This window comes from Artemia sp. Qi Xiang Cuo, chromosome 3 (genome assembly GCF_049724085.1).
Source record: "Artemia sp. Qi Xiang Cuo chromosome 3, ASM4972408v1, whole genome shotgun sequence".
Taxonomy (NCBI): domain Eukaryota; kingdom Metazoa; phylum Arthropoda; class Branchiopoda; order Anostraca; family Artemiidae; genus Artemia; species Artemia sp. Qi Xiang Cuo.
Genome location: NC_142796.1, coordinates 87,939,516 through 87,959,306, shown reverse-complemented (window position 1 = coordinate 87,959,306; position 19,791 = coordinate 87,939,516). Strand labels below are relative to the sequence as shown.

At 35.4% G+C, this 19,791-nt stretch overlaps 1 protein-coding gene across 1 annotated transcript in view; it reads right to left on the bottom strand.

Annotated features, from left to right (window-relative positions):
• Positions 1 to 9,234: 9,234 nt before the first annotated feature.
• Positions 9,235 to 19,791, bottom strand: part of LOC148954709 (uncharacterized) — a 141,457-nt gene continuing 130,900 nt past the window's right edge. The window contains exons 8-11 of the mRNA XM_089086468.1: positions 17,124 to 17,307; positions 14,701 to 14,834; positions 13,332 to 13,529; positions 9,235 to 9,473 (exon numbers count right to left, since the gene is read on the bottom strand). Coding sequence (XP_088942594.1) covers positions 9,420 to 9,473; positions 13,332 to 13,529; positions 14,701 to 14,834; positions 17,124 to 17,307 — 570 coding nt within the window. The 3' untranslated portion in view covers positions 9,235 to 9,419. The remainder of the gene's footprint in view (positions 9,474 to 13,331; positions 13,530 to 14,700; positions 14,835 to 17,123; positions 17,308 to 19,791) is intronic.

Sequence of the window (19,791 nt, the reverse complement as noted above, 5' to 3'; positions counted from 1 at the left end):
GGAGGGGCAAAAACAAGAGTATTACCGGACAAAAACTAAAACTTAAGCAAGAGGGTATCCAGGATTTTCGTTTGGTCGGGGGGGGGGGGGGAGGGAGTAGAATAAAAACTGTTAAAAAACTATCAAAAAAATTATATGTAGTTTTGTAACGTTTTTATGAGTTGGACAAAAATTTTGGAAAGGGGGGATTCAAATCCGGTAACCCCCTGGACACGGCCTTATTTTTAAGTGTCCCAAGAATTAAATCAAGTACACGAAATTGGATTAAACCGATCGATACAGTGTGCTAAGCTTTAGGGTGTGTGCTATGAATCGCCGTTTTATGTACAAATGTTTTAATTTAAAATTGTCAAGTTAATTTACCAGCGCCCAAAAACTTCCAATTTCTGACTTTAAATAAGATGGACTTCGACCACAAAGCGGTTGCTCTCCTACAAGTTCCGTGGTAGTAATTCCCCCCCCCCCCCTCTCATAATTTAGCTTTCTAAGTGCAGCAATCGAACAAGTGTTTTGGTTAAAGTATAAATTTTAGTGACTTAACATTTTTATTTTTATATTGTATGTTTTGGAGAAAGTGTCTAAATAAAGGATATTTTTAGTATAGTTTTATTTTAGATTTTATAGCATAAATTCCTCTACCCTTAGATTAATATGAAGGGTCCTGGAGAAATAAAAGTTTAAAAGTATATTCTTTTTTTCTTGTTTTGACTGGAATTGGCTGCAATGATGTACCTCTTTCGTGATTTTGCTGAGTTTGGCTATATTCAACTTGCAAGCATAATTTTCAGGTTAACCAATCAGAGGGAAGATTTGGGGCAAACTGTTCTAAATTTAGAAAAGATGCAATATTTGAAGAACAGTTTTCCTGTCTTTGCTGAATCCACGAAATATACATGGACGTTTTACTGCAAAAAAAAAAAAAAAAAAAAAAAAACTTGGAAGAGAAAATTTTCGTGGATATAGGTATTTCAAATAGTTTATTTTGGAAGTTATAGCATAATTTCTGCCGCCCTGAGATTTGAACCGTAATTTCTTTAACTCTGGGATAATAATAATACAAGCGCATTTTTTCGACTTTGATCGAATATTTGATAGGCTACATAAAGTATAGCTTGTGTGATTTTGGCAAGTTGGGCCATGTTCAGCTTCCAAGTATAGTTTTCTGATTAACAAGTCAGAGCTAAGATTTATGGCAAACTATTTTGAAATGAGAAAAGATGAAAAGTTTAAACAACAGTTTTCTTCTCTTTCCGCTGAATGTGACAGAAAATACAAGGACGTGGTATTACTAAAAATTTATCAGGGAAAAATTTAGTGTGGATATAGGTTTTTCAAACCAGGTTCTTGGTTTAAGAATTGGACTCGTATCGAAACTGGATCATCTTGGTCTCAAGTTCAATGTTTCTTTTAAGGGAAAAAGCCCAGATTATAAGAAAGGTTTTGACTTCTTGACTTAACGCTCTTGCTCAGCAGGGTCGCCAGCGTAGAAGAAACTAGTTGAGAGCACTCTCAGTCTTCTCCAAGCAGCCCTGTCCAGGTCTAAGTATGGGGCCTAAGGTGGGCCGAATGTTCAGTTGAGGGGGCACTAATTTAGAGCGTCATTAAATCTAGTGCGTAGTTACTGTCGAAAAAGTTTGCAATCAATCACTGGCTTGATTTCTAAAGAGGGTTTTTGAAGGACAACTAATGGGAGGTGGATTAATTGGCCGTACCATCTTAGAGAACGAGCTTCTACTTAGGTGGAGAGTTTCGCTAACCTGAAGGTCCACAGGATCTCAGTATTGTGGATCTTGTCATACCATTTGAAGCCTTCAACTCGACACAGGTGTCTAGTTTGGATGGAATCGACCTTTCTTAGCTGTGTCTGGGTTATCGGCCATGTCTCAGAAGAGTACAGCATGATGCTTGAGACTGTGGCGTTATAGATACGGACTTTTGTAAGGCGACTAATTTGCGGTTTGAGGAAGATTGCTCTCAAGAGCCGTCCGAATACAGAGTTTGCCTTAGCTAATCTGGCTGAGATTTTAGCGTCCGTTGAGCCATTTGATGATATAATTTATCTAACATGAGTGAACTTTTTTACCACATCAAAAGATTGGGCGTTGATTGCAATAGTCAAGGGTGATGCCGATGTAATATCTCATTTGGGCTTGGTCTTCGTTTTGTTCTATGTGGTTTGCAGCCCAACTCCGGAGGCAGTGGAGGAGAGAACCTATAGAAAGGTGCGAGTGGAAAAGATATTAACCTTAGTTTTTACCAGTGGACGCGTAACGAAATTTTTAGCCAAATAAAAGCCCTGTTCCAGCTTCTTTTCTATGGGTGGGATGACAAAATTGCACTCAATACGCATAGCGCTGAAATCACTCATGCGCTAAAACTTGCTTAGTCTGCAGCTGTACCTAATGCACTTATTAGGAAAGGTACAAGTAAAAGATGATGTAGTGTTCATTATTACGTCAACTATGCCAAATGGAGGTCTAAGATGTGATATTCTGTGCGGTGCGATGCCCGCAAGCCAAGGACTGGCACAGTCTCCTTTGTGAAAGAGAATACAAAACATACGTGGATGAGCTGAAAATGAAGGAATGGGGTCAATAATGAAGGATAGTAAAACGCAGCTCAATGCAGGTGCCACACTATCTGAGGAACAGTGGTTGACACATTATTCCAAAGTTTTTGGATCTAAAAATGATTATTCGCAAAAGGAGTGTAATGAAACGTGTCTTCATTCACTTTTGAAAAAGAGAAATTATTTTGTGATATCTAAGAAGTGTTTGGAGAGCTGTTTGTTAGTTGTAGGGTAACAAGGTTCCCCATCTTGATGGTGTTAGTGGTAATCATCCATGGAGCAATGGTTCCACACTTTACTTCACCATACATTCAACTACATTCTCAAACATCCTGAAGAAATGAAAAAAGGCAAATGAGTGTGGAGGTTACAGGTCAATTACTGTCTCAAGTACGTTGAGCAACAGGGGCGTAATTTGCTACGGGGCAGGGTGGCGACTGCCCCTCCCATAGCTCAGTTTACTGCTGAGCAAGGTGTTGGAGACATTGGTCCTTCATTAAGTTATATCGAAGTGTCATATAGATGGCACGCAGTTTGGGTTCCAACAATATTTAAGCTATGCTTTAGCCACGGACTTCTAAAGCGCATTCTTGCCAAGGCTGAATCCCTTGGGCTATCAGTAGATATATGTAGTGTTGAAACTTCCGCTGCCTTTGATTCGGTAATCCAGTCTGTCATCTTCCAAACCCTTGCTTAGAATCCTAATGCTCTTATTACCCTCGAAAGGCTCCAAGGCCAGGGATACAAGGGGCTTTGACTTACTTGACTTAATGCTCCTGCTGGTGGTCCAGCGTAGAGAGACACGTGACTCTTCGCCTCCATTCGGAACGGTCTTGTGCAAGCGTGACTGCTTCTTGTATATCAGTGCCGATCATTGAGAGGTTCTGGGTGAGGTTGTCCCTCCATCTGAACCGGGGCCTTCCGCGGGGGCGCTTCCAGCCATGCGCAGGGGGATCAAAATTAAAGAGAGTGATGGCGGTTGTTTCTGCTGGCATGCAGACCAAATGGCCTAACCACCGTAGGGTTCGTGCAGCGACCTGTCGAGAGTTGGGGGTCTGATCTGTTAGTGCCAGCCATCGGGTGTTGGAGACGAAGTCGTCTCATCTGATCCCTTCAATACGTCTCAAGAACTTTGTTTGGGCCACGTCTATGGCATCACGAGCAGAAGCAGCAGCCGGCCAGGTCTCAGCACTGTAGAGAAGGACTTGGGTTACGGTGGTGTTGTAGATCCGCATTTTTGTTTTTCGGCTGATGTTGGGCTTTGACCACACTGAACGGCATAGTCGTGCCATAATTGATGCGGATTTTCCGACGCGTGACTGAACTTCAGTTTTAACTGAGCCGTTTTCCGTGATGACAGATCCAAGGTAGGTGAAAGACTTGACAACCTCGACGGTGTTCCCTGATACGTTGAATGCAAAAAAGAAATTCAATATAAAATGCCGATGTGAACGTTCATATAGTAGCTATGTTATCATATTAGCGTTTCAACAACTATATAAGAATGAAACTTGTTGTTAAAAGGCTTAATGAGCTAGTTATAGTAAAATGGGAACTACTACAATGCTCTGTCTTAACACCTTAATCTCAAAACAAATTTCTGGTGGACTAGGCTGATATTTGTAATTTGAGTGAAATAAGCCATGCTGATGATTTACTTATGTTGAGTTTCTCTTTAAGTATATTGCAGGATAATTTTGATAAGCTTGTCGCTAATCTTAGTGAATATTCTAATATTTACGCTCGCTAATAGTTGCAGATCTATTCTTCCAATTTTTTTTAGCATCGAAAATACAACCTGTAACTTGGCTATTCTACTTTTAACACATTCACTACGTCCGTCATCTTTGCTAGCAATACTACTAAGGTAAATGAATCTATCCGCTTAATCTATTTTCTCGTTACAAAAATAATCTTAAAATTTATGTGATTAAAAAATATTCTAGACCATTGTTTAATGCTAAAAATTTTTCTTAAGACAGTTCAGTTTTTTGTTTATCAAGGTAATTAATCTATAAAATTTATGATTGTAGTTTAATCTAGTTCTCTTATTGGTTTATCCTTCAGCCATAATTAATATCCACAAATTATAAAATCCCAGATTCATAGAAATATATTCATCTTTGGGCTTAACTATTATTTTCGAGTTAGTGTTATCCTTAAAGGTTGTAATCTGACACGTTCGCACTTCTGATATCAGGAGAATCAAAGTCTTATTATTGATACATTGCCTTGCTGCCACCCCCCCCCCCTTTAAGAACAACTTAATAAAAGGTATTGGCAACTATCTAAATATACCAAAATATCAGATATAACCTTTAGGCATGACAGCAACGACAAAAATGTCAGATGCGACCTTTAGGTGTGACAGCCACGAGAATTCTCTTTGTCTAGACTTAGCTCCAGGTGTTTGCCCATCAACATATATATAAAATATATCATCATGTATTATTATATTTGATATATTATGTATATAATATATCAAATATATCATCATGAAAATCTATAAAGTGCAACTTTCCTGGTTGCTGTAGCAAAAGACAAACACTGTCATTTACATGCATTAAACTAGGTAAAAAAAAAAAAAAAAAAAAGAAAAAAAAAGTGATTGAATGGTTAAAATTGAGAATATAACCCTAACATCTTGCTAAAAAATTGGAATTAAAAAAAAATATATGTATATATATATATATATATAGAGAGAGAGAGAGAGAGAGAGATGACAATACTAATACCACTAACAACTCACTGTAGTATCAAACCGCCTTAGGCCAACACAGCTACGCAGGCTCCTTCATCCTAATCCATTCAAAGCCTCCCTCTTTACACCCCTCCCCCCAAGATGGTCCCATTTCCCTGAAATCTTTTCTTACGACATCCTCCCACCCCATTTGGGGACTACCAGCTTTTCGTTTGACCCTACACGGCTGGCCGGCAAGGACATAATTCATACATTGATTGACGATTTATTACTAGATAGTTAGACTTTTAACTATATTAAATAAAAAAAAACAAGTTTTTTAAACTGAAAGTAAGGAGCGACATTAAAACTTAAAACGAACAGAAATTATTCCGTATATGAAAGGGGCTGTCCCCTCCTCAACGCCTCGCTCTTTACGCTAAAGTTTTTTATTGTTTTAAAAAATAGAGTTGTGAGAAAAAGTCAAACTTTAGCGTAAAGAGTGAGGTGTTGAGGAGGGGATAGACCCTTTCATATACAGAATAATTTCTGTTCGTTTTAAGTTTTAATGTCACTCCTTAATTTCAGTTTAAAGAACTTGTTTTTTTTATTTAATTTCTGATCGTTTTTTAGTTAATGCAGCTTTTATTTTGGCTCACCGTCATTGAATAAGTAAACAAAATTTGCATAAAAATTTTACTTTTCTTTTGCTAAATGGATGTCTTTACAAATTAACTTACGTAACTAAGTTCTATATTCGTATATTTTTCTTCTGGCAAAAAATACGAAGTTGCAGATTTTTGCAGATATGAGCTTGAAACCTATGTAATAGGGTTTTCTGATACGCTGAATATGACGGTGTGATTTTCATTAAAATTCTTTCACTTGTAGGGGATGTTTTCCCCCTCTTTAAAAAATCGAGTATATTTTCTCAGGCTCGTAGCCTTTGATGAGTAATACTAAACTTAATAAAATTTATACATTTAGAATCAGCATTATGAACACATTCTTTTGATACATTTATTGACATCAAAATTCGGTTTTTAAAAGTTTTGATTACTATTGAGCCGCATTGCTTTTTTTTTTATTACGTATATCTTATGACGTATATGAGGAGGTTCTCCCCTTAGTCAATAACACGCTCTTTAAGTTAAAATTTAAAAAAAAAATTTTATTAACAAACCCCTTAATCACAAAGGCCGTTTAATTAGAATAGATAGCTCTTTTGAAAGCACTAAAAAAAACTGTAGCGTAAAGAGCGAGGTATTGAATTGGGGGAGAACCCCCTCACATACGTTATAATTTCTGTTCGTTTTAAGTTCTAATGTTCCTTCTTACTTTCAGTTGAAAAAACTTGTTTTTTTTTATTTAATTTCTTATTGTTTTTTAAATAATGCTTTGAAATCTGGCACCCCATTCATATAAATTTACCTTGCCCACAAGGACCATCATCCACAGAAAGATTATCACTATTAAACCCCTCCTATAGCCCCCCCCCCCTCCAGAAAAAAATACTTACTGAAAATGTCTGTATACTTCCCAATAACCAATAAATCATACTGGCAAGTCCGGCGCCCCCTTCATGGCAATTTCCCTTCCCCCATGAAAACTTCCTTCATGAACAGATCCTCCGACATAACCCCCGACCCCCCCCTCCCACCCACCACCCGAAAAAAAACCTCCTGAAAACTTCTGTATACGTCCCAATAACCAATACTATATGTTAACATTGGGTAAAGTTCATAACTTTTAGCCCTCCCCCTGGAGACTTCGGGGGATTAAGTCATCCTAAAAGACATATTTATCATATTTTCGACCATGCTGAACAAAATGGCTATCTCGAAATTTTGATCGGGTGACTTTGGGAAAAAAATAAGCGTGGGAGGGGGCCTAGTTACCCTCCATTTTTTTGTCACTTAAAACGGGCACTAGAAATTTTAATTTCCGTTCCAATAAGCCCGCTTACGATATTCTAGGACCAGTGCGTCAATAAAATCACCCCTGGGAAAAAAAAACAACAAATAAACACACATCTGTGATCGTTCTTCAGGCAAAAAATACAAAATTCCATATTTTCGCAGATAGAAGCTTGAAACATCTACAGTAGGGTTATCTGATACACTGACTCTAACACTGTAATTTTTATCAAGGTTCTATAGCTTTTAGGGGGTCTTTCCCCCTTTTTTTGAAAATTAGCCAAATTTTCTCAGGCGCATAACTTTTGATGGGTAGGAATAAACTTGATAAAAGTTATATATTTGAATTCAGAATTAAAATCTGATTCTTTTGATGTATCTATTGGTATCAAAAACCCGTTTTCTAGAGTTTCGGTTACCATTGAGCCGGGTCGCTACTTACTTACAGTTCGTTACCACGAACTGTTTGATTTCAAATGAACTGAAAATTACTAAACCTTTTTTTCAACTTAGAATCGATATAAATAAAACGATTTAATCCTGGAGGGGGGGGGTGCTCCATGGGCCTATTCAAAAACATGTAAGTGTATATGGATTAATAATATAAATTAAAAATGTATCAATAATTAATAAATTAATTAACAATTTATTAATAAATAGTTGGAATTTAACTATATATCAAATGAACTGAAAACTACTGAACCGTTTTTTGCAAAGTACACTCGATATCAACAATACGATTTGATCTTTTCAAGTATTTTTGGAGGGGGGGGGCTCTTCACAGGTCTAGTGAAAAGTATGTAGGTATATGTGGATTAATAATAAACAAATTTATCAATAAATAATAAATGAATTAACAATTTATCACTAGATAGTGGGAATTTGACTATATATAAAATGAACTGAAAAATACTAAATCATTTTTTTTTACAAAGTACACTCGATATCAACAAAACGATTTAATATTTTCGAGTATTTTGGAGGGAGGACTCTGCACAGGTCTAGTGCAAAATATATAAGTGTATATGGATTAAAAATAAACAAATTTAAAATGTATCAATAATTAAAACATGAATTAACAATTTATCACTAGATAGTTGGAATTTAACTGTATATTAAATGAACTGAAATTACTAAACCGCCTTTTTTACAAAAGCAATTCGCTTTCAACAAAACGATTTAATCTTTTATGGGTTTTTGGAAGTGGGGCTCTCCAAAGACCTAGTCAAATATATATATATATATGTATATATATATATATATATATATATATATATATATATATATATATATATATATATATATATATATATATATATATATATATATATATATATATATATATATATATATATATATATATATATATATATATATATATATATATATATATATATATATATATATGTGTGTGTGTGTGTGTATGTGCATATATTACCGTGAGTGTCCGAAATTGGTAAATGTCCGAAATACCTTTTTTTCTCCTTGGATTTAGTCAGCATTACCAGTCAACTTTTCAGTTTTATATAAGGCTTGATGGTGACAGGTTAGGTTAGGTTTTTAGCCCATTTCTGAGATTTGTAACCTAATTTAACCTAACTTTTACCATTAAAGCTTGCATAAGACTGAAAAGACTGATTCGCGAAGCTAATTGAATCCAAGCTGAGAAAAAGGAATTTCAGACATTCACCGGTGAATGTTGACATTAACCAGATTTCGGACATTAAAATAATTGTTTATCAATAATTAAAACATGAATTAACAATTTACTGCTAGATAGTTGGTATTTAACTATATATCAAATGAATTGAAAATTATTAAACCGCTTTTGATTTCGCAAATTAGCCTCCATCTCAAGAAATCGATTGGATCTTTTAGATTTTGTAAGGGGGGGGGGGAGAACCATTAATCATTGATAGTTGGAACTTAACTATATATCAAATTATTTGAAAATTATTAAACCGCTTTTGATTTCGCAAATTAGCGTCCATCTCAACAAATCGATTAGATCTTTTAGATTTTGAAAGGGGGGGGGGACACCATCCACATTCTAAATTTAGCCTTATAGATAGACATGAAAAGTGAACTTATGCAATATAGTTTTAATTATTTTTTTTATCAGAAAAAAGAAAGCAGTCCATAGGGCACCACAAAGTAAATTTAAACATCTCAAAATAATTTGACTATTATTGCTAATAATAATCACATTATTGCTAATAATAAATAAAAAGTAACTGAGTCTTCAAGTTGAGATTCACAGGTCTTGTTCAGCAATACTTTGCTGGAGATACTCCTGATACAACGTTTTCTGAAAAAAAAAAGAATATTTAGGATATTTAGGAAAGACAGAAAATTTTTAATAAAAATTTGGGAAGTAGCAAATTTCAAAAATAGGAAAAAGAAACAGCGTTTTTCGAATTAGAAAATTTAAGAAATAGGAAAAAACCCCGAGACCCTTCTTAGGTCAATTTAAACCTGAAAACCGCGATTTTCTAAGATCTTATTTTGGCAGTTTAAAAACTAAGAAGTTTTTAGGGAAGCATCCCATTTTCATTATTGTTGCAACATCGAACCGTAAAAATCAATATGTAAAATTAATTAGCTATTTTGGAAAACATTTTTCGTCCGTAAAAATTCATAGAGGAGTCTTACAGCAATTTGACCCCGAGTTACGTCAATCCCAATGTTGGTTGATGATATTTTCAGCAATTCTCTGCTTGGATTCAATTAGTTTAGCGAGTCAGCTTTTATATATACCCTGCTTGGCCTCTTACTGCAGTGCCTGCTTCTGATTTATTTTGCAAGCTTCATATAGGCTAGCCTACTATTGACTGATACCCCTCCCCCTCTGCTTGTATTTGTATTATTTGTTTGGCTTTGCTGTTTTAGCTGTTTATTTTTAACCTACTGGTATTTTATTTGGCATGACTGACAGGACAGTTAGTAGTCCTGTTACCGATCGCCTAAATGATTTTAGTATAAGGATTCTGGCCCTAGGAGTAGAAAGTCCAAATGAGTAACCACTAGTAAACCGCTGACCTTCGGGAGTAGAACAGTTATTGCAAAAAAACTGTTTGAACACCTTCAAAAACATGAGTGCAGGGGCCATTATGGCTCAATGCTAGAAAGACTTGGACCAGACGACTGTATTATCATAATAGCCGCAAACCAATCAGTAGCTACTGCTATAGCCTACTTTCTATCTCAGATATAGCAGTAAATGGTTGTAAGGTGAAGTTTGTGCTTAGTCCTAACTCCAACCCCAATTCAAACAGAAAAGGTATTGTATTGATCCCATCTGAGGAGGTCAACAATATGGATGATTTTATTAGGGAGGTCCAAGGTGATGACAGAATCCAGCCATTGACAATGACCTTCAAAAATCCAAGTCCTGTGATTGCCCCTTTGGTTTGCACCTTCAATCAGGATATCCAGTTCCCACTGAAAATCTCTGTTTAGGGTGCAAGGTATACAGTAAAGCAATTTATCCCCCGGGCAATACAGTGCTTCAATTGCCAAGGCTTTGGCCACATGGCTTCTAATTGACGTAAAGGTAGAATATGTCTAATATGTGGTGGACAACACACCCTTGAAGAATGTTCCCAATTAAAGATAGTGAAGGAAGAGCAGGTACTTAAGTGCCCAAATTGCAATGGAAACAATGCTGTTAACTCCAATGAGTCTTCGATACTCATGGAAAAGAAAGCTTTTGTTACTTAATCATTCTCCAATAATGTCCCCATGAGGACTGCTGCTGAGGTGTTCAAGAAAGGACTTACAACTCATACAGAACACGTCCCTATGGTACACACAGACTGTTTCCCTCCACTGACTCCTAATCAACCTCCAGTTGAGGAACTCAACTGGGGGTACATGGCCATGTTTGAAGGTCTTGCAAAGCAGATCTCTGATCAAACTCAGGTTATAACATCTATTTGCGAACTGTTTTCTAAGTTAGCACCAAAACATTTTCAAAATGCAGTCTGTAGCCTGAATAATTCAGTTGAAAACCTAAATAAAGAAGGTTCAAGGCTTCCCACAATTTTAGCAGTTACCAGCAATCCTGGCAAAGCAGAAAGGAAACGTAAAGGAAAGGAGTTTATACCTAGCCCAGAAGGTGCTATAATTAGGGTACAGAGACCTAGGTTAGCCCTTTCTCAGACAAATGACTAGTTATCTCTCCACCATTTTCACTTGAATTTGGCCTGGATTACTCAGCACAAACTTATTAAGTAATTTGGTTAAGACTACTGGTTGGGTTCTTACTGTTTTTTTTTTTTTTTTTTTTTTTTTTTTTTTTTTTTTTGAGTTGTCTTATTTGTATTTTATTTGTTTATATTTCTATATCTTGATTTAAGGGACATGCAACAAGTTATTTGTATTATTTATTATAATTGAGTTGCATGAGCATTACAATTGCTGTTTGATAAGGTAAATTATATTGTTTTGGTTCATAACTGCAGCCACTTGTGTTTATAACTGCAGCCACTTGTTGCTAGTGATTAACCCCTATAGATAGCAAGATATGTGGTAGATGGGCTCATATTATTTTAATCCTTGAGGCCCTAATGCCCCCTCCCATGTTATTTTATTTTAGAGTTATTCTATTTACTATTTTATTTGTTTATATTATCCTTATTTTATCTGCTTAAATTTTTATATCTGGAAGTATGTCACAGGTTATAATGTAAAAATGTATTATTCATTATAATTGTGTTATATATGTACTTTAATTGTTGTATGACAAAGCATAGTTGCATTATTTACCCTTACCAATAGCAAGATAAGTGACACATGATCAGGTTCAGTGAATATTGACTGAAGTGACACCCAAGCGAGCTAGTGATTACAGAAGGCACAGATAAACCATGTGATACGAACATATATGAACTATTGGCCGAACGCGTCAAACCCCAAAAAACAAACAACAACAATTGAATCCAAACAAAGAAAAAGAAAATTTTGAAATTCACCGGTGAATGTCAACATTAACAAGATTTCGGACATTCACGGTAACATATATATATAAATAAATAAAACTGAACTCGCTCAGTGGACTGTTTGAAAAAAGTGCACGCCAAACTCGGCTAGAATAGACCAATCCTAGAGATTTTATTACTGGAAGAATTTTTAGAAGAATTTTAAAAATTTTAACTTTGCACCAGAGCAACCGCTCATTGAGACTTCCCTGAAATCTTAGGATTTCAGTCCTGAGATTCAGATATCGGGAAAATTAAGTATATTAAGACATGCAACTCAAAAAATAAATAATAATTTCACATGTTGGAATTTTTTTTTTTCAAATTTCAAAATTGTTCGGTAGTTAATCCTTGGATATTCTTAAAGTTCAAAGGACATCGAAATAAAAATAATTTTTGTCTCTGAAACCATCTCAGGTCTATTCATATCTAAAATACGGGAATGTTTTTTTCGGATTTTTCTTTTGGTTGTTTCAAAATTTTGAAGTTTTAAAGACTGTAGCACATTTTGTAAGTGTTGCCACGCAGAACCGATAAAATACATAAGTAAAACTAATTATTTCAATTTGAAATAATTCAACCATCGACAAGCCGTTGATTTCCAAAGATTTTATTTATTGTTTCTGGTATTGTTTTTAATACAAGAGTTTAATTCTAAGGCTGTAGTGTGGTTTAATCTCGCTTTCTAGGGTTTCTACAATGAGAGAAAGGTTGGGATGGCTAAGGCACGTTCTACTGATGGAGGATGACAGCTTGCCAAAGATTGTCCTTTTCGGCCAACCGTCCAGGGCTAAACGAAAAGCAGGTCATCCTCGGTCGGGGTGGGAAGATGTCGTCAGAAAAGATTTAAGGGAAATAGCAACTTCTTGGGAGGGTGTAAAGAGGGAGGTTTTGAATAGATTAGGATGGAGAAGGAGCGTGCGTAGCTGTGTTGGCCCCAGGCAGCTTGGTGCTGCGGTGAGTGTTTAGTAGTAGTATTAGTTTTTAAAATTTTTTTAGCCTTGTAATCTCATGGAAACCCAAAAATAGAAAACCTCGAAACTATAGATCTGGCCCTGAATTCAAAGTCCTGACAAAGAAACAGGGAAGGATCTTTGAAGTACGGTATGAGCAATATCTGCTAATAAGAATATCGTGCAAAAATAAAATGTATAACAGCATAAATAACCAAAAATTATGCAACTTACCCTTTTAGACTTCACAATGGTTTCTACAAATTCTCTGTACTCCATTAACCTTCTTTTGTGAGCGCGGCTGAGAGTTGGGCGGAGTCTAGAGACCCATCTCGAGACAAAGAAGAGAATAAAAGAGAAACCAATCACGCTTAGCAAAAGATGAAAATGATAATCTTCTGGCACTGCAAGCCAAAATGAACGAATTGGGGTCTAAAAACAAAAGTCTTCTTTTATTATCAGACTGTTGAATGGGTTCAAGCCCCTGTAATTACGGTGACATATTTCTTTATTTTTCTTAGTTTCAAATTTTTTTGGTATTTTTACAGCCAATGTACAATCTAATGATTCCAAAAATCGATGGTCTCCACACATAATTGAAGTTACACATATTGGAGTTTGGAGTTTTTTATTAGTGAAATTTTTTCAGCCTACTGGCATTCCTAGGGTTCCAAAAATTATCTGAATTAAATTTTCATGGTTCTAGGTAGATTTTTTCAGATTATTTTTGAGCGAACATGAAAAATTGCATATAGGCTACACACGCATAATGGTTTCTATATACGTGGATTTTCTGTCAAAAATATTTCAGAGTGTGAAATCAAAATATTCAGGCTATATTTATTTAGTTTGACATTCATATTTAAAAAAAAAGTTTTAGTCATTGCAAGGAATCGATACTCTCACAAATCATCGATAACGAGTACTCACAGCGAGCAGTCACATTTGCAGAAGAAATAGCTATCCAGCTGTAAAAAATCGAGTGGCGAGAAAAGGAAAACTCTGGAAGAGCAGGAATACCCTGATCAGGGTTTTACGCAGGGGAGACTCCGGGTCCGGCAGTCGAGAATTTTCCAGAATTTCAGGGTATTTCTTATTCAAATTATTAAATCATACCTCTTTATTATAGAGCTGGGGGAGGAGTGGGTGGATGGGCTGGGGGGAGGCTGGAAGTTGTATTTGATGTTGGTTATTGCTCTGGAAGTATGTGAGTGAAGGGGATTGGCTTAGTTGTTTTTTTTTTGTGGGAATTGATTTATTAATTTAGGCTGATTTAGGAAGAGTTATGTATATAATCGCCACGCGTTAGCATAATTTTTTTTCCCCTAATACTGAACATAAAAAAATGAAATGAAACTGAAAGCAAATTGAGTGAAAGTGAATTAGACAAATTAAAAAAAACTTCTAGTGAAAAAGGAAGATCCCAAAATCTACGGAAGAATTCCTAGTTTCTTTAACAGTTGTAAATTACTAAATTAAGTAAGAAATTACACCAAAATATCTATGGCAAATCCGCAGAAATAACACTTTAAGCGAAGAAGTAGAAAAAATAATTGAGGGCTACAATTATCATTAAAAATGATAAAATTTAACAAGTGCTTACAGTATAAACATAGAGCATTTCTGTAGCTTCTTCACCAAGAGTAGAGGTAATGGTACTTCTGGGCAAATTGGCAACTAGGAAATTGACCACAAGTAATGAGGGCAGTAGAAAACTCAACAACATTAGTAGCACACCTAAAAAGAAAAAAAATGTGCTGTCAAAATAACATATGCTGTCACTCTTTTTCTTGGACAATTTCTTATTATCATACAGTCTGCCAACCCTGTCAGATATTTTTATTCCAAATTATTCAAGTTTTTCGTGATACTAAATTACAGCCAAAAGTAAACTAACTTCAGTGACTGCACCCAAAAGACTAGAATCTCTAAACGGAAATTTGTGAGGGGGGGGGGGGGGCTCGAACCCAGTCAACAGTTTTTTCAAAAAAAAATTTGGGATCTTTTAGGTTAATATATCTGTATATTTTTTTTCAGGTATACGAAAAATTTTATATTTTTTCAAGCTTCAGAATTTAATTTTTTTTTCCAAAATTTAAATTTTTCTTTCAAAAGGTTAGGCAGGGGTTAAATATGTCAGTGCTTTTCAAGCCACCTGATAAAAGAAGAAAACGAAAATAATAAAAATTTTAGCGTAACTCAATTTTATTGAACATATCCCTATAATTGTTGATCGCGAGGTTTATCTTTTGTCCGAAATAAAAAAAAATTCTCTGTTTTAGGAGTACGGCAGCTCCTTTCTGGATGAAGAAAATAAATAGAGGGCTCTAAAAGACTCTCAAGCCCCTTCTTGATGGCACAATGGAGGACACAAGGATTTACACTTTAGAAAGCATACACAGGAACAGTGGCGGATCCAGGAATTGCAGAGAGCTGATTTTAGATTCTATTAATTCATAGATTGATAGAGGACACGCCTTACTCTGTTTTCAAACCATAAGCGATTACAGATACGAGTATTGCTTAGATAAAAAAAAAATGAACAAATTTTAGAATTTTCTAATTTTCTTTTTAACATTATTATTAAAGTCTCATTAGGTGTTGGAAGCAGGCAAAACCAGTTATTTAGGTCGGGTTACTAGTTATGAGTTATCATTACATTTATTTTTATTATATTTATTATATCATATTTATTATACTTATTGTTATTCGTTATAAGTTATTAGATATTTAGGTCTATTACCACCGTTGATTGCAACTATTCGTATTAGATGCATGGGCGTGTTGCAATGTTTTTTTTTATATTAATTAAAAAACTTTTTCCACAAAATAAGTTTTTCAAAGAAAAGTAAAGAACTCCATTAAACCATAAATGAGCAAAAAATGAAATCAAACAATCTACCAAGCGTGAAAATACCACAAATCGGCATCGATAAATAAATGAAACCCAAAACGAACAGGAATTACAATAAATAACCGAGTCAAACTCAAAACGAGCAGAAATTAACATGAGTAGGGCTCAAAACCCCTATGCCTTCCCAAGGCCAGAACATAATTTGCCCTTTACTGAAAAAATATAAATGTTTGTACTTCCATAACTTCAATAAATCAAATAATATTAACATTTTGATTACCAAATTTCAGTATATGTATATCAAACTGACAATTCACATTCATTTGTATTTTTTCAGTAAAATGCAAATTATGTTCTGGCCTTGGGAAGGCATAGGGGTTTTGAGCCCTACTCATGTTAATTTCTTAAAGAAGAGCGCGATTGCGCTGCCTATGACTATGTGGTCATAGGACTATGCCTATGACTATGACTATATGCCTATGACTATGTGGTCATAGGACTATGACTATGACTATGACTATATGCCTATGACTATGTGGTCATAGGACTATGACTATGACTATATGCCTATGACTATGTGGTCATAGGACTATGACTATGACTATGTGACTATGTACATATTCGGGTAACTGTTCATTTATATGTTCAATAATTAGATTCAATATATACTTTCACAAAGGAATATTCATAAGCACAATAGAAAATGCTACTAGTGATACCTGTTTTGCCGTGTAAAAATATATGGCACTTCTATAAAGGCACAAGCACAGAGAGAGAGACGACAATGAGTTTTCGCTGAGTATTGGTTCAAATCCAACAAAAATCTTGAAAGTAAAGCCGCGATGCGTAGCACTTATTGCGAAGCCATTAAGAATCCGAGCCTCACTTCACCGCTATCAAACGGGGGCCTTTCTTTAAAAGCTCAGAATCAACTGCATTGTCAACAAAAAGTTAGTTTTTGAAACTCCTTCTACTTGTGCTGTAGGCTTTCAACCTTCAGGTGGTCTCTAATTTCAGTCAGCAAACGACTTGTGAAAAGTATTAAGGGGGGTGGAAGGGAGAAACAAATTTACCTAAAGTCGTGGCGTATCTAGATCAGTTTTAAACACTGGAAAATGGTACTGTGGCAATTTTTAGAAAATATATAGTGTCGTTAGAATAGATCGCCTCACCTTTACCAGACGCCTTCAGATTATAGCTCCTATCTTCGTTGTCCTGTTTAATAGTTTGATCTACGATTTCCGATATTTTGTCGCAGTCTTTCTCAAGAGTATTCAATGTATTCTGGATCGTTTGATTGATCGTCTTCTCAATGTCTTTGCATACATCTTCTATCTGATTGACGCAACGTACTTGCTAAAAGATTCATTAATAATGAACGATATTGTAGATCGAATATATCGGATTGTTTATCATAAAAAAGGTTAAATAAGTGGTTGTAAGCCACGCCTTCCGTATTTCCTGAACCAATAGCAATTCCGAGCCTGTAACCGAGTACGCATCAATAATGAGCTGAATAATAAAAATATAACGGTGTTCTATTTTAGGCCTATTAACGCTATTAGCCTTATTCACGTTATTGCCCGAAAGTAAATGAGCTTTTGAGGACTAGCAGGGGCGAATCTACAACATTTTCATTGGGAGGGCAAGAGAGGTCTACTTTCGGATATTCAAGGAGCATGGGCTATATAATAATTTTTTCTCCACATTACTGGGGGGCAACTGCCCCCCCTTGCCCCTCCCAAACGACGCCTTGAGGACTAGGCGTTCTCGATGTTGAGAACGAAACAATCTAAAACAGAAAAACTTAAAAAGAAAAAATATAAAAGCAAAAAACGATCTTCTTTGATTTTAGATTTGTTTTTTCCCTTTTCTCTACTAAGTTTTAGATTATTTCCTTCTCCTTCTCAGCGCTGAGAACACCAAGAGCTCCGGGACAAAAATAAGGAGGAAAGGAGAAGGAAATTGCCCTCCCCTAACCTTTGAAACATTTATTTTTTTGTATTTTTCAATACAAAAAAAAACGAAAAAAAAAAAAAAAAATGCCCACCACCCTAGATTTCTTAAAATACCTTTTTTGGCATCTTTGTTTTAAAAAAATTGAAATAAATCTTTCCTCCCTCCCCGATAAGTTTTCGTGAATTGGTGCAATGAGGTTCTTTTCAAAACTGAACTTGCTCAACTCTTGGAGGCAGTTTCAACATTTTGTTTTCTTGATACAGCTATAACTTTAAACATTATTTGTTTTTAAGTCCTATCCGTTTTTTGGAGGGGGTTAGCAAAAACTAGAAAAAAAAGTTTTTAATGCATATGCACGAAAACGTCTCGAGTTTTGTTTTCTTCTTGTACCAAACTGAACTATGTTACTTGCTGTAAGATCCAATTTTAATTAATAATATTTCAATGTAATCTCGGCTGCATCGAAAAATCGCTTCTTATATCAATTACAGCTACGGTAATTTTGAAAAACCGTTTAAGTAGAAACCTATCAGGAGGTCCGACGATTCACCCCTGCTGCCATCTACAACTTTTTTTAACATCATATATGAGCATGAGACTCACGTGGTTTATGGTTTTTGTCAATGAGAATGAAAAAACAGGAATTTTGTCACATCTATGTATGTTTTCTTGGATGGTTATGTGTGTTGGTCGATTTATTTGATGTTTTTCATGGATTTTTAATGGTTTTTGTCAGTGAGAATGAAAAAACAGGAACTTTGTCACATTTATGGATGTCAACAGCAATTCATGTCTGTTTTATGGTTTTCTCAGTGAGAATGAAAAAACAGGAATTTTCTCACTTGGATTTACATAATCGCTAGGGGAAATTATTGATTCACGAGGGGGGAATTAAGAAACAAACATGGCTTCAGTGTTGTTTGGTTAGCCTAACCTGAGAAATTGATTTACATAATCGCTATGGAAATTATTGATTCACGAAGTGGGAATTAAGAAACATTATGGCTTCTTTAATCTTAGACCTGAGGGATAAACGTTCTTTAGGTCAGAGAGAAAAATTAATATTCTATTTTTAAATAGGGCTTCATCGATCTTTAATGTCAGGAATTATAAATGACATCACTTGTTATCTTGGATGCTATGAGATTGTTTGGCTAGCCTGGCCTGAAAACTTGATTTACATAATCGCTAGGGGAAATTATTGATTCACGAAGTGGGAATTAAGAAACATTATGGCTTCTTTAATCTTAGACCTGAGGGATAAACGTTCTTTAGGTCAGAGAGAAAAATTAATATTCTATTTTTAAATAGGGCTTCATCGATCTTTAATGTCAGGAATTATAAATGACATCACTTGTTATCTTGGAATTATGCGGGAGTCTAAAGAGATAGAAATTCTATTTTTAAATACGGCTTCACGGAGCTTTAAGTCGGAGATATAAATTGATATTCTAACGAAACCCTAATAGTTTAGCTAGGAAAATTTATGAGATGAAGAGATTAACGTAGGAAAGGGTTTCATAGAAATTTGAAATGCATTAGCGCAGATATGCCAAACAAAAGGAACACGCTGAAATTACGTTTAGGGATTATTTGGGCGAAACCGTTTTATCCATTTTATGGAATTATTTCGGCGAAACAGTTAGAGACATTTTAAAAGAAGATTTTAGGAAAGGTTTTAGAAGAGAATTTGAGGGTCAAACTCTGTGGTCGTTATAATACACAAGTTCCATTTGAACAGTGTTGTGAGGTCCTCTACCCCAACCCCAAAGGGTTCCGATCCCCCCCCCCAACCCCGAAGGAAGCCCCCGGTACTCAAAGGTCCCCCAAGCTCCCAAAGAGCCCCAGCCCCCCAAACGCCCTCCTCAGACCCTCAAAGGC